Source organism: Microcebus murinus, chromosome 13, assembly GCF_040939455.1.
Source record: "Microcebus murinus isolate Inina chromosome 13, M.murinus_Inina_mat1.0, whole genome shotgun sequence".
Lineage (NCBI taxonomy): Eukaryota > Metazoa > Chordata > Mammalia > Primates > Cheirogaleidae > Microcebus > Microcebus murinus.
This window is the reverse complement of record NC_134116.1, coordinates 72,871,648-72,887,985: the sequence shown is the minus strand read 5'-3', so window position 1 is coordinate 72,887,985 and position 16,338 is coordinate 72,871,648. Positions and strand designations below refer to the sequence as shown.

The 16,338-nt window shown below is 37.0% G+C and overlaps 1 protein-coding gene across 8 annotated transcripts in view; it reads left to right on the top strand.

Moving 5' to 3' along the window:
* FRY (FRY microtubule binding protein) overlaps window positions 1–16,338 on the top strand; it is a 407,943-nt gene that overhangs the window by 250,410 nt on the left and 141,195 nt on the right. For all 8 annotated transcript variants that reach the window (XM_076009508.1, XM_076009506.1, XM_076009505.1 and 5 more), the window contains 7 exons: window positions 772–862; window positions 1,083–1,162; window positions 1,272–1,352; window positions 7,973–8,141; window positions 10,843–10,935; window positions 11,030–11,128; window positions 12,799–12,900. In XM_076009508.1, coding sequence (XP_075865623.1) covers window positions 772–862; window positions 1,083–1,162; window positions 1,272–1,352; window positions 7,973–8,141; window positions 10,843–10,935; window positions 11,030–11,128; window positions 12,799–12,900 — 715 coding nt within the window. The remainder of the gene's footprint in view (window positions 1–771; window positions 863–1,082; window positions 1,163–1,271; window positions 1,353–7,972; window positions 8,142–10,842; window positions 10,936–11,029; window positions 11,129–12,798; window positions 12,901–16,338) is intronic.

Sequence of the window (16,338 nt, the reverse complement as noted above, 5' to 3'; positions counted from 1 at the left end):
CAGTGCGCTCTTAGCCACTATTCTGTGCCAAGGAACCCCGCAGTCATCTAATTTGTCTTTCTTTGTTCAGTTCCAAATGAGCCCTTGGTCGATGTGTTAGGTAAGCAGAAAATGAGGTGGAGGGAACATTGCTGTCCTTCTGACAGTTCTGATTCTGCTTTGCCTCTCCTACCTCTTCTTCCTTCTGCTTTTTACTCTTTTTTCTCTTCCACCACCTCTTCACTTCTTCTTTCCTCCTTTCCCTAAATCTCAAGTGGCAAAAGAACAAGAGGAAAAGGATGGGGGGAAAAAAGACAAACAATGTTGATCCCTTCTCCACCCATGTAGTTCTGCTCCAGTTGGTGACCATCTCATTTCCTTACGATTTTCCTACATTGTCCAGCACTCCTTTCCCAAGATATTTTGGATGTTCACCTCTAGTACGACAGCTTTCTCGAGTGTGTGTCACATATACAAGATGATAGGACTCCTGGGTTCAAAACTACCTTGGAAAAGTCCACAAGATGAGGTTCTAGATTCACAAATAGCTACTCAAGTTAACATGGTTGAAAATTTTTAATTTGCAGTTAAATATGCTGACTTCAAATCCAATGTTTGTCCACTGCACTACGTTAATAATAGAAAGAGCATTAGCATGTATTTACCACTGCACTCCTGTAATGATAAAATGGGTTTACAGTCTAATGGGGAGGAGTCCTGGATTTTTGATGAATTATGTCACTCTGAGAATACCTTCAGTGCCATTTAATGTGAATATGTTAAATTTTACAGCGATGAACAACAGCGAGATTATTTGATGGAAAGACGGGACCTTGCCATTGATTTTATTTTTTCTTTAGTATTAATAGAAGTTTTGAAACAGGTAGGTAAAAAATTTATTGTTACTTTTAGGTAACATTTATTCTAAAAACTAAAATTTTGAATGTCTAAGTTTATTGAATTGTTTATGAATTCCAAATACTGGGTCATATGAATTATGTTTATTGATTGCTACTGATTGTCATATATAGTGATTGGAAGTACTGTTACTGAGTCATTATTTAATATTCCCTTCCAAATTAAGAGCTGTCTCTTTTTTTCAGATTCCACTTCATCCTGTAATAGACAGTTTAATACATGATGTTATTAACTTGGCTTTCAAGCACTTTAAATACAAAGAAGGGTAAGGTGATTTTGAATATTGAAGAATATGGGTGCTTAAAACCAAATCAATGGTTAGCTTTTTTCAAGTGACCAGGGATCTCTAACTTGTGTAATTATACTTTGCTTAGGTACCTTGGTCCTAACACTGGCAATATGCACATTGTGGCAGACCTATATGCAGAAGTCATCGGAGTGTTGGCACAAGCCAAGTAAGTGAGCGTCAGAACCCTGTACCGTAAGAACCTGAGTGCCTCCTCTATCCTCCCAGCCCTGACTTAAGGAAGGGACATGTGTGAGCTTACAAGGGACCAGGGCTCTTTCTGCTACATGTGCCCCATCTCTGAAACTGACTAGAAAGCTCTTCCAAAGCAGGTACCAAGTTATCATTTTCACTGGGCAGTTGGGTCAGACCCTATCCAGATTCCATGAGTTTCAGGCTACAGCACCAAAGCAATGGGCTAACCAAATTACTTTGCTCTCTGCTCAAATATTCCAAAGAAGTTCATCAGTTTTTAAAGTTCTGTTTTCTATATTCCATGAGTGGGTGATTACAATATATCATCCATAAGTGGGAAAATTCCATTCTAGAATGTCCCCTTTACTATAGACCTTACTTAATTCAGCTGAGCTAAAAATGTCCCAGACTCTGTCATGGAAACAAGTCGAGGGGGAAATTCTCATTGCTAAATTTATCTGGCTCCATAGCACTGAGTTAGCAAGCTAGAACAAAGTAGTATTAGGCTATTAACAATAATATACCTCTTCCAAAAGTGATGTCACACCCTCCTTACCCGGCTTCATTTTGTCCAACCCTGAAGCAAATTGGGCAAGATCCCAAATGCCTAGTTTAGGAAAAATGAGCCAGAGACATGTGAATCTACTCCAGGAGGCTAGCTTTAAGCAACAGTGATGCCCTGATGCTTGTGAAATGCAATCCTCAGAAAAAGATTTTTATCTTCAAGAGATGGAATTTCCTAACTTAGTAGCGTGGAAATACATACTTTATCAAAAAAAAAAAAACCAAAATTTTTAAAAAACACTTTCTCAGCAACCTTACCTAGGCAAAGCATAGACAAGAACTTGGGAAATAGACACCCCCCCAAAAAAAAACTCCTTGGCATGATTTCTTTAATCGATTAAAGTTTATCAATATTTGACACATCCGTGTTAGAAGGAGAAGGAACTTCTAGAGCAGGGGTCCTCAAACTTTTTGAACAGGGGGCCAGTTCACTGTCCCTCAGACCATTGAAGGGCTGGACTATAGTTTAAAAAAAACTATGAACAAATTCCTATGCACACCACACATGTCTTATTTTGAAGTGAAAAAACAAATGGGCAAAAACACCTGCATGTGGCCTGCAGGCCATAGTTTGAGGACGCCTGTCTAGAGGATGATACACTGACGCCATTGAGAAATATCAAGCTCAAAACCTGAAGGCATCAGAGAGGAAAGAAACTGGCCAAAGCATACCTAAGAATTAAGTAATAGAGTTATCTGGGCCATTTTGCATGAGGCCATTTTGCATTTTGCATTGTACTTGTATGAGAGCCTATTAAAATAATTGCGGTTCATGAGTCCTTATGAAAAAAGATATAATGCATTTTGGAGAGATTTCCATTGCAATTGAGTAATCAAGGTATTGACATTTTGAATGAAAAAGCTGCAATTATCTGGCAAATTAATTCATGTGTATCTACCTCATTCCTATAAAAGATTAGAAAAAATGAGGTATTAATATGTACATTTGCTGATTTGTCAAACCCTGAAAATCTCCACATATTCTTTTGTAATTTCTTTGTAATTATCCCAGCATAATTCTCTTATGCTACCATTTGGAAAGTTTAATATGCCAAAGATGGCCTTTTGTGTTTTTCTTAGTTTTTGTGAATTATGCATGACAATACTGGTTATCGTCAAATGACCTTCCTTAGCTATATGTTTCTGAGTTGGTTGTGAATGAGTTGAGAAATATTGTCATAACTAAACAGTAACCTAAGGCTGTAGGAATTTTCATCTTAGGTTAGATTTATGGTCCCCCCAGCCAGTGTTTACATGCCAACAGTGGCTTTTTTAAATTTTCATGATGCCAATATTTGTCCCAATTCTGCAATAGTAGGGTGTAAAAAATGCCTCAGTTTGGACAGTGCTCTAGTACTTTCTAGTCACTAGCGAACCCCTTGACCAGCCTGGTCTTGTAGTAATCGTAGACTCTAGTACTCCTTGATATGTTCTCAATCTGCCAATGTGTAGATAACCTTGATTGACAGATGGTATGATCTCAAACTAGTGTCATACCACAAGTTATCACATTACTTTTTTCTCGTAAATACACCAGGACCATTTAATCAATTTATTTACTTCATCAATGCTTTAGAAAAGTATGCTCCTTTGTTCCCAGATGGTGGGCAAAAAGAATGTATGCTTATCTGGTATAGTGTGATTATCTTTTTTTTTTTTTTTTTAAGTAAAGTTGAGTAATGCAATAATTCTAATTTTAGGTTGTATATCTAGTTCCCAATGGTAATGCTTATGAAATAGTTTCCTCATTATGACTAGTTATTAGTAGATAGTTTGGAATTCGAGTTTTAGCAGAATTTTTATTTATTTTTATCTTAATAGTCTAGTGGTAATACTGCTTAAATTCTATCATTAAAGGAAACTTTTTTGCTAATAAGTAATATTCACACATAGTATTGACTTTTTCAAAATAAATTAAGTTAAAATTCAACTTTTTAAAGTGCTTTGGTCAAAATCTGTTAGGTTTATTGAAACAGTGATGACTGCTTCTGAGATTCATGGATTTTTTTAACTTCTTTCTTATGTCATATGATCTTTATCTATAAATTCTTATACTCTCACTTTTATAATAAGTACTATACATTTTAAAGAAGAGATTTATTTTTATGTGAATTTTTATAGTATACCAAAAACTAATTACTTAGTTACTATATTTACTAAATATGGTACTGAATAGTAAATACTAAAGGAAAGGTCATTGAAATATTTATTTTTCCCTAAAATCATTTTAAGGAAAGATATATTTTAAGTGCAAATAGATTTTTGGATTACTTTTACGCCAAAATAACATGTTTATGTCCTTTGGGACTTTTAGAAGTAAAAGATAGCCATATATATTTTTAAATTAGAAATTACAAAATGTTTAGCCAGTAACTCATGAGAATATTGAAATAGTGAGTTATATAAATATCCTTTTTTTTCCATATCTCCTCATTTTAATCATGGATTCAAAATGGAAAACAAACTTTCCTAAGTATTGTGCCATCCTTAAAACTATATGACTCTAACCTATAACATTTTTCCCTCTAACCTCTCACATTTCAAAATTAAAACCATAGGTTTCTAGTGTTTGGAAGTAGTTTGAATAAAAATACAATTTTTAAAAATCTAGTTTGGAAGTTATTACATTTTTATAATCTTGACTGAAAGTGTCACTTGCATTGCTTGCCCCCTGCCATTTCTGCCTCCTGCCCTTTATCCATCTCTTCCAAAAGCCCTCTGCTCACCCTGCACCCCATTCAAGTGCCCTCTGGAGTCTTCTCTAATTACCCAGCTGAAAAGAGCCCTTTCATTCTCCGAGGCCCTAGAGCCTCCTTACATGCATTGCTCACCCAAAAGGCAGTGTGAACCATGAGAAAGTGATGTAACCTGGGTCATTCAACCCCCCTGAAGGTCAAAAGGTCTAAGCAAAGAGTCCAGTGGTGCTAACACACAGTGGATTATTTTTATTTTTTACTGTTATTTTTAACAGTGGATTATTTTTGCTGTTATTCACATGGCTCATGGTCAGTGCTACACTGTTTTCTCTTCCCAACTGAACTGTAAGCTATTCTAGACAGGGGAGGGACCACATTTCACAGTTATGACTGTCTAAGGCAGTTGGGGTGTAGCGTAAATTTCTGGAATTTGCATGAGAAGACCTGGGTTTGAGTCTCCTCTCTGTCACTGGTAGCTTCCAAATCTGTTTCTTCATTTGTAAAGTGAAAATGCAGTCTGCTGTAACAAATTACCCCAGCCTGGGTGGCTTGAACAACAGAAATTTATTTCCTCACAGTTCTGGAGGTTTGGAAGTCCAAGATCAAGGTATGGGCAGGGTTGATCCTGTTGAGCCCCACCCCCCTCCTTGGCTTGTAGATGGCCTTCTTCTCCCTGTGTCTTCATATGGTCTTGAACCTGTGTGTGTCTGTGTGCTAATCTCCTCTTCTTATAAGGACATCAGGCATATTGGATTAGGGCCCATCCTAATGGCCTCATTTTTAACTTAATTATCTCTTTAAAGACCCTATCTCCAAAAATAGTCACATTCTGATCTACAGAATATTAAGACTTCAACATACAAATTTGGAAGGGGGAGGCACACAATTGAGCCCCACCAGTGGGCCTAGGATAGGACCAGAGGATGTGCATTACTACAGGTTCCCAGATAATGCTGATGCTGCTGACCTGGAGGCCACACTCTGAGAACCACTGGTTCCCTTAGCATAGAGATTAAGAGCAGGAACTCTAGAGCCAGACGCTAGCTTCAAATTCCAGCTCCACCACTTACCAGCTATGCAGCTTTGTCAAGTTGCTAAATCTCTGCCTCAATTTCCTCTACTGTAAAAAGGGCATTATAATAGTATGCTGCGTAGAGTTGTTGTGAGGATTAACTGAGTTGCTATTATGTGAAGCGCACTGAAGCATGGCTAGCATACAGTAAGTGCTGTATGTCTACTTGCTGCTGTCATCATCATCATCTTCTTCGCCATCAGTTTTTTTCTTTAAAACATAGAAAAGAATGGTGACATTGAAGTTTGGAATTTATATTCCAAAATGTTTGAGTATAGTTGTAAAATCTCAGATAGATGTTATCTGATACCAAATAGATTTTTGTAAATTTTAATAAAGCTTGCATTTTAGTATCTATGAATTTCCTATTCTTAAAAATTAATATATAATTTTGCAATTGGTCTCCATGAGATTTTACTTATAAGGTAAATGCAAAACTAGTATTTTCTATCATATTTTAGTAGTATTTAAGAACTGTCAGAAGGGGTCAGTTAGGGTGCTATCTTGAAAGTGGGTGTTTTCTAGAAATCCACAAAATACCACCACAAATTAAGAATATACCCTGAAATATTCTTAGCTATGTTAATAACCCGTGAGGGTATATTTCATTCATAAGATATTTAAATCTTCTTAAAGCTATTTATATTTTCTGCTCTAAAAATAGAGCATAAAATCTTAAAATCTTTTTTATTGAAAAATACACATAGCAAACCTAAAGAAAAATGCATAAGACAATTAAACAAATTGTTATAAAATAAACACCATATAACCTCCCATCTAAGCCAAGAACTAGAAATTGCCAGCACTTGAGAATCTTCACACCCCACTTGCCAACCACCAGCCCCTTGTACCATCTTTATTTTGTTTTATTTTATTTTGACAGAGTCTTGCTCTGTCATTTTGGCTGGAGTGCAGTGGTGTCAGCCTGGCTCACAGCAACCTCAAACTCCTGGGCTCTAGCGATCTTCCTGCCTTAGCCTTTCAAGCAGCTAGGACTACAAGCGTGTGCCCCCATGCCCAGTTAATTTTTTCTACTTTTAGTAGAGACAGGTCTTGCTCTTGCACAGGCTATTCTCAAACTCCTGAACTCAAGCGATCCTCCTCCCTCATCCTCCCAGGATTACAGGCATGAGCCACTACACCCGGCCTGTGCTACCTTTTGACTAAACAATGTTTATATGTTTGCTGCCTACAGTATCTGTTCTAAAATTTCTACTGTGAAATGTCAAGAGTTGTTCTAAACTTCTGAGTTTCTATTCACCTTTAATTTTTATTATCATGATTACCCTTTCTAATGGTATGCATTTCTTCTAATTTTTCATAGAACCTCAGGCTAACATCTCAGAACACAAAGTACAATGAATCTTAGACAGTTTTCCTTCGGATGTTTGGTGGGAGAGAGGATTGTTTTTAAACTAGCCATCTCAGAAGTTTAAATAATTTTTATGTGTACATTCCTTTACCCATAGATACTTTGAAGATCTGCTATTACTTTCTATCTTAGCCTTAAGAGCTATTCTTTTTTAATCCTGTATAATAATATTATTGCTGTTATAATTAGTATTATTTTACTTTCAAAATTATAAATACTTTAAGTTCCTTGATGATAGGGACTGTGTCTTGTTTATTTGCTTTGCATTTACTAGATCAAAAAATCCCATGCATGTAATGGACAGCCCATTTATTTTTATCTTTTAGATATAAGTTTAATTTTTCCATTACTGGATTTTTTCAACCTAAAAATATATTTTTCAATAATAGTTAACCTAAAACTATAAAAGAAACAACATAAAACTTTGGAAATGGATGTAGGACTATTTCTTAGCATTATTTGGAATACAAATCCAAAAATCATTTGCTGTCACTGTCAGAAATTGCTGACCTCATATGTTATTGCTCATAATTTGATACTTCAGTCCTTCGAGGTCTGCAGCTATGTTGGAAGTGGCTAAACCTGGGGAAATAGGGCTTTTTGTCATGCTCAATTTAAGAGCTAGACCATTTTGAGAGGGTCTGACTAACCCTAATTCTCCCTAGCCTGAAGGGGACTTTGAGCATCTTATAAAATAAGAGAGGAAAATACGAAAATCGGATTGTTTGCCAAATCCCAAACATCAAACCCTTAAAAAATGACGGCCATTGTACATGAACTGATTGGAGGGGCTCTGGTCACTGTGCATGATCACTCCTGGGAACTGGAGGCCTTCACTGCAGTGACTTTCCTGCCCACTATTTGATAAATCACTTATGTTTTCTCCTTAGATTCCCTGCTGTAAAGAAGAAATTTATGGCAGAGCTGAAAGAATTACGGCACAAAGAGCAGAGCCCATATGTGGTTCAAAGCATTATCAGCTTGATAATGGGGATGAAATTCTTTCGAATTAAGATGTATCCAGTGGAGGATTTTGAGGCCTCTCTTCAGTTCATGCAGGTAACTTCTTGGGCAGGAAAGCTAAGGGGCTATCAAGCAATTCCCTTCCTCAAAATGATGGATCTGGAATATGAAAACCCATTTACTCATCAATACAGAAAGACATCCTACCTTCCATAATTCATGCAGTGCTTTGTAACCAAATAGTATAGTAGTAGGCCCACAATTTCATTTTTAATCTTTCATATCATCTTTGGAATAGAGTGTGCATTGGAATTTCTTATTTGTTGGTATTTTTCTCTTTCACCCACTGGTACATATTGTTCTCTGAATAAAATATAGCTGATTTGTTTCACTTTTTAAAATGGATAGCATCAGATCAGCTACATTAACATTCGCAGGCATGAGAACTTTAAATAATAAGGAAAGAAATCTGTTATTCATAATATTAAAAGGCATCATAATTTTTAAAAAGTCAACCAAACTATACAGGTTTGACATTTATAGCATTCATCATGGTCTATAGCAAAAGAATTGTTGCTAATGAGGATTTAGCAGAATGTGCAGCTCTTAGAGTTTACAAAACTTGTGCATCTGAAGGGATTTATCTCATGCTGCTGTGAATTAAATTTGGTGATGATCTTACTAGAGAATTTAGATGTTTGTATTATGAATATAGGCTATCACATTTTACACCCGTAGGGATAGCTACAATCACAAAGACAGATAACGAGAAGTATGGGTGAGGATGTAGAGAATTTGGAACTCCCATGCACTGCTGGTATGAATGTAAAATGGCATAGCCACTTTGGAACAGTCCAGCAGTTCCTCCCATAGCTAATCCTAAAATTACCATATGACCCAGCAATTCTACTCCTAGGTGTATACCCAAGAGAAATGAAAATATATGTCCACACAAAAACTTGAACACAGATATTCATAGTAGCAAAAAAGTGGAAACAACCTAAATATCTATAAAATGATGAATGGATAAACAAAATCTGGTATGTCCATACAATGGAATATTATTCAGCCATAAAACGTAATGAACTGCTGATACGTGACATAACATGGTTGAAGCTTGAAAACATTGTGCTAAGTGAAAGAAGCCAGACACAAAAGGTCACATATTATATTATTATGTATGGACATTCCATTATATGAAATGTCCAGAATGGGCAAATCCACAGAGACAGAATGTAGATTAATAGTTGCCTAGAGCTGCGGATGAGGGTGAATAGGAAGATTGGAGATGACTGCTAAGGGGCGCAAAGTTTCTTTGGTGGTCAATAAAAAGTTCTAAATTTGACTGCCATCATGGATGCCCAAATATGAATATCCTAAATGCCAGTGACTTGTATACTTTAAATGGGTAGATTACATGGTATGTGAATTACATCTCAATAAAGCTGTTAGACAGAGAGAGAGAAAAAGGCTGTGTATCAAATTTCTTGGGTTTTATTTAATTCATGCTCCTACGTTCACCAGCTCTGTGACCTTGGCCAGTTACACTTAACCCCTCCTAGCCTCTCTCACCTTATCTGCAAGGTGGTGGACTTTAGAGAGCAGTTCTGATGATTCTTAGCACAGGATAAGCACTCAGTAACTGCTAACTCTTCTTTTTTTTTTTTAAGACTAGTCAAGTGCAGTAGTGAGAAGGGGACAATTCTATTTTTATTCCACTGTCGTATTAATAATTCATGTATCTATGTACTTAAAGACTGAGAATATTTTCATACATATGCACAATAATACAGGAAAAGGGCCACTATCCGAGAACTGTAAAGTGCCATTCTGTGTAGGAAAACTGCCTCGATGACTCCCCGTGCAGCTGTTTCCCATCTTGGGCTGAGGTCTTAATATGAAATTGGTAGACTAATGACTTTGGGAACTATTTTTGGCAATCTTCCCAATCGTAACTGAAAATAAAGGGTTATAGCTAATATAGCTGTTAATGTGTCATCAAATGCATGTAGCCTTGGACTCTTGAATGAAAACAATACCTGATATAGACCACGGTAAGTTACTACTCACAAGGCCAGGAAGAAGGGAACAGGGGCCAGCAGAATTCTGGGCAGGCCAACTACAGAATGAGTCCCTGGGCCACTAAAAATACCCTTACATGGACTATCGTCCACAGGCAAAGACATCCTCGCTTGAGGAACTATTCCAAAAGCTTCCTTGTCTGAGGCGGGGAAGGGAAACATTCCAGACTTGCTTATGAAACTCCCTGAATAATAAACACACCTAAAATGTCAGGGCGAACAAGTAAACAGCTCTGTGCCCAAGGCTATCAGGCATGGGGCCTAAAATAAGTTTAATGTCCTCTGCCTCTCTTCCCATGTTTACCTTCCCTCGGCATCTGTGTTTGTGGGCTAACCAAGGGCCCAGGGCCCCCCACACAGTAAGTAATCAATAGAAATTTATTGAAAGTGAATGCCTGAATGAATTAATCAGTAATTCAGTGGATAAATGTGTGCTTGCTGGTTAGCAATGCTTTGTGCTTTCAGAATAGTGATTTGAAATAGAAGTAGGAGAAGAGTGTGTGGGGGGGAACCCTTGCAAAATGTCATTGAAGCCATTGCAAACATTTAGATTCCAATATAAGTGTTTGAATCTAGTGATTTTTAATAGATTATGGAATATGCTATGTTGACATGTATGACTGAATTAAGATCTATTTACTGAAATTTCTTTCAGTGTATTTTATGTGTACATTTCAATCTACTCTCCCTCCCTATATTCTGTTTCTACTTCCTAGGAATGTGCACACTACTTCCTGGAGGTCAAAGACAAAGATATCAAGCATGCCTTGGCTGGGCTTTTTGTTGAAATCCTTGTTCCAGTTGCTGCCGTGAGTTACATTTTCATTTCTAAAATCTTCTTCAAATTGGATTACAGCATCAACAATTTCATGTGTATAATATTCACATACATCTCTATTTCAGGCTGTTAAAAATGAAGTAAATGTTCCCTGCCTTAGAAATTTTGTGGAAAGCCTGTATGACACCACGTTGGAACTTTCTTCTCGAAAGAAGCATTCCTTGGTTAGTAACTACGACAAAATCCAAAACACAAGTAGAACTGCAGAGACTAAATTCCTAGTCAGGATTCTTTTTGAGGGTCATAAGGACTCCATAAACAGAATTACTTATAGCTCCCTCAAAAAGAGGTAGTATTTAAAATTTTGTAGTTTGCACATAGTATTGAACATGACTAAGTCACATTCATATAATGGCATTAGACTGTGTCACCTCCGGTGACCCTTCTAATCCTAAGGATTCTGTGTTCATTTAAGATTGGCTTAACTTGATTTTTATATTATTTCTGAGAATTTTTTCCAATCTGAAGAATGAAGTTTATAATATGGAATAACAATTTCTCTTCTCAATCCCCAGGAGCTTACATGGGCTAATTCCTATCCTGATACTCAGAATCAAAATTGAACCAGGCAGCAAAGGAAGTTGGGAAATAGATAGTTGCCCATAGGAGAGTTTCTCTGAAGGCCTGAAAAACAATTCTTGGGAAGGCTTTGAAGAGCAGCCTAGGAAAGTCTTAAATAACCACTACCTTTTACCCTCTGTGGTAGATAAAGCTCTGGTTTATGAATCAGCACGGGGTACACCAGCTATAATTGTGAAAGTCTGGAGAAAGCAGGTTGCTTTGGTGTGGCTGGTTACTGGCATGGTCTATGTTAGTCTCCAAAGCATGGGTATCCCCACCAAGATCTGAGCAGATACTCAGAGTTGCTTTGCTGGTGATGGTGACATATTTGCTAACTTGTCTACACTCCATGGTCATTGTGACTAACTGCATGTATTTTTTTTTTTTTATTTCTGATTGGCATTAGAGTTGCACTTGATGGTAGCAGTAGTTCAAAGTCCATTTAAAACTAAGTTAATTTGGGGGGGAAAAAAAGTGAATGAACTATTGAGCACTCAGTCTCACTGTGGCAACTGTTTCTCGCTAATTCAAGTAAATAAGTGAGCCAGTTACATTTTTATTTAAATATTCACTGGCCTTTGTTTTTTGTGAGCCATAAAGGTGTATGCTATCTGGGTTCTGTGTGTCCCTTTTTTGGGTGGCTGTCCATTAGCTGTTCTGTCTCCTCCAGTTGCTGTGGGAAACTGGCCCAGTTAGGCAGGAAAAGCACAGTAGCACCTCTGTTTATTTGGTCGTAAGCAAATTCCTCCTGTGGTTAAATTTGTCTTGGTAGAGTTTACCAAGGCAATAACATTTCTTTTAGGAATCCTCCTTAATTACAAGAAGGTTGCGTGCGAAAGAAAATATATACAACTACCTCTAAGACAGGGACAAACTAGTAGATGTTTATGAGCAAAAAAGCCAGTAACATTTGCAAAATTAATGTGTCTTCCTGTTTTTTTGTTTCCGGAGATTGAGAGAGTGTTATCTAAGATGGTGAGTTTGTTTTTGACATTCATAAGTAAAGACTAAAGCAGTGAATCAGATTTCCACATTCTTATACATGGAGCTTATTATTATACACTATCCATACTTCTAGATTATAATATCCCAGGATTATCAGAAAGCATTTACAAAATGCTCACCTTTACCCTGTGCCCATTGGGCCTTGCTGTGCTACGCAGTGTCCTGTTTCTTCTGGCCCACACGGCTGCAGAGGTAGTGGGTGCAGAGAATGGTGTTACCCAGTTTGTTGAAATATAAAATATTCCTGTGACCATCTCTTTTTCCTCAGGCCTTGTACCCCCTGGTGACCTGCCTACTCTGTGTCAGTCAGAAGCAGCTGTTCCTGAACAGGTGGCACGTCTTCCTCAACAACTGCTTATCTAACCTTAAAGTTAGTATTTGTTGGCTCAAAAACAATATTTTATAAAAATTTACCATGCAATTCTTAGGCTGGTTTATATGTTTCTGGGAGTGATTCCTGATGTTTGCAGGGGGGGATTATCCTATGCTATTGGAATAATGAAAGAAATTTTAATAAGGGTTCTTAGGTAATATAGCCAGTTTTAGAATGTGACTAGGGATAAGAGAAATCACTTCAGATTGGGGGAAAATAAATCTTTCCTAACAAGGATCACTTTAAAGGTAGAATTAAATGCTCCTTTGCATGCATCTATTGTCACATTTTATCTAAATGATTTAATAATAAAATAAGGGCAACACTCAGCTGATAGAAGCATGTGAATTGATTTCAGAAAATCACCTATACCTACTCCATCCTTCCTGTCTCCCTTCCAGTCTAGGAAAATATTTGGGGGTTGGGGGGAAGCTCCATTCTGTAGAAGGATTGACCTAGTAACAGAGAACATTTGTTTCCTGTCACTGTCATTTGTGATTATTTGGAGGTATTCTAGCCGCATGGCAGTCCATCAGTCCTGCGCACTCACAGCTCTGCAGGTAGACGGCACAGGGTCTGGGTAACTTGAGGAGTAATGTTATGGTCCCTGGGACTGCTGAGCATGCAGTTAAAACAACTGTAATGATTACCTTTAAAATTGGCTTTATAAATACAAAGTGGTAAACATATTTTAAGTTTTAGTGGCCTATTGGTAAAAGACAACAAAATGAAAACTATTCCTAATATAAGTGCAAATAAGAGGTATTTTTCATACTTGTTCCCAGTTGTGTCCAAATATGTGGTTCAATTTCTTTTATACATTTGATGTTTGCTGCTTTGGAATTTTTAAAAATATAATTAGTTAAAAATCTTGTATGTGCCTACACATGTTGCCTTGTTTTATTTTTTCTACAACACTTTAATTTGGTGAAGTGGTTAGGATTAATTATATTATTTTGCATTAACACAATTACACAATAATCTGCATTAGAACTGCTTTAAGCACCAACTATGAACTGGCTCTAAAAGATGATTGTGAAACACTAATTAGAATCATTCATTTTCTTCAAATTGGCAGTGAAATATAATAGCAGTGGATAGAGAAGTAAGCTTTTAAGTACTCAAAAGAAATGAAATACTTTTCAAGGTTATCAACTGTTGTGTAAGGGCCACCTTCAGTCGTTTTATTTGAGAATTTATCCATCTGCCATACAACTCTTAACATGCAGCCAAGTGTCATTTTTCTTATACTTTTAAGTTATCCAATTATTAGTTCCAGTTCAGTGTGGTTTTTCTCTTTTACATTTTATACACATAGAAAATGCTCGTTTTGTTTAAAAACAAAAAGGGAAATGCTTAAGAATGCTGTTAGTGTCATTTTCTATATATTTTATGTTTAATGTATCTGATGAATTTTTGGTTAGAATTAAAATAATATTTTGCATGACAATTTATTGCTATAGTCAAAAAGGCCAAAATGTTTTTGTCCAAAGTTGTTTTTGAAACATAACAGAGCATCTTACTTTGGAACTTATTTGCTTCAAAGTTAGAATACTGTTTACAGCTCTGGTCAGAGCCTACCAGCTAGACTTAACAAGAGGGTTACCAACAGCCCCCTAGAGAAGCAGGTCTGGGCACTGACAGTATTTCCCTGTGCAAACATTTCAGGCATTAGAATTTCTAAAAGAGAGAGGCAGTAAGATCAGAAGGAGTAAGTAGAGTCAATCCTGTAGAGAGACTGAACCTGGAACCACATTCCAGAATTCAGTTCAATTCAGCAAGGATTTATGTTGGTGTGAGGTGCCAGGGCAGATGCTGGCAGTGGGAAGGATGGGGGAAGGCAGCTCTATAAAAACTAAATGTAGAATAGAGTCCCTGTCCTTGAAGAGCTTAGGATTTCATTGGGGAATATGTAATGAAGTTTCAACATGCACACTGCAGACAGTGAGGGATGCGAATGTTTGGAGTAGAGAGATACCTGTGAGATTTGTAGAGGTCACAGACCCCATGAATCATGAAAGAGGTAGCTATTAGGCAAAGTAAAGGCAATGATATTTTACTTTATGGGTAATAAACTATTGGAATTCACTACCCCAAGGCTAAAAGATATTAAAAAGATCCTTGATGAGTTACAAGTGGAATAAAATTGTATCACGTATATTTAGAACTAAACCCAGTAGGGATTTGAATGGGACCATTTTAAAATGTCATTAATATGCAGAACACTTTCCAAACCTCCTCCTGAGTCCTTAATAAGGTAGAAACACCTGAGGAAAAAAACTAGCACGGCTTCAGAAGTATACTTTGTCTGGAATAGTTTCAGTATTTTATGGGATTTAGAACTGACCTTATCATTTCATAAGGGACCACTAAACCAACCCTTCCCCCACACACCTTCCTGCAACCTGCCTTCCCTTCTCACCTCCACTGCCCCCCCCCCAGATGCTTCCAAATAATGATCCCAGTGTCTGAATCTTACATGCTGACCTTTGGAAGCCACCTTTGATGTATTCAGCAGAGGTGAGCTGTCAGGAGGGTGGAGTGGCAGGAGCAGAACAGAAGTGTGTGTGAGCATGAAAAACTGCCCGCTTTCAAAGTAAACAAGCCCTCGGATCCAAAGCTCACTCCATGTCAGTGCCCTGGTTTGTCCTCAGTGTCAGTCTGTCAGAATCAGGTTGCTTGGGGAGCACAGACTTGAATTCTTTAATATTTATACTTCATTAACTTAGTCACCCATGTATTAGCAATATGCCATTGTAAAGTCATGAGAAATGTATAGTATCTTCTCACCAAGATATGCACATCTTTCAGGAATTCATGGTCCTTGGTGACCAATAGTTTTTTCTTCTGTATGTTTTATGGCAGAATCTGAATATTTTGAGCTATAAAAAGTGATACATTCCCTTCACATTTGTCATACCACACCTAACTCTGACAAAAGGAAATATGCTTTGAGAACTTGATTTAACGGTACTTTTAAAATATAATACTTATCATGTTCATAATAACTATGTATTAGTTTATTATCCTTTGAAATGGATGTAATCAGGAGAATTTTTTAAATGTCTTATCTTTTTAAAAAATGAATACAATATACAAGTGCAGCCCAGATTATAAAAAACAAAACACAACCAAAAAAAGAAACCTCAAAGGTTAAGAGAAAAATTTAGTATATGATTAGTAACAACAGTAGCCGTGCTCATTTACTGGAGCCAGGTGAGTGACAGGGGCTTTATTTACATTGTCATGGGTGTCATGGCAGCACCACAGGTAACATGGAGCTTTCCCTGTGCTTTCATGATGTTATTTATGTTTTTCTAAAAATTTTACTCAAATAACAATATTTCATCTGAAGGTTATGCATGATACAGCCTATTTTTACACTTGGAGTACCCAAAATACAGAATTAGAAAGGATTCTCCTTTCGTCTCAGTC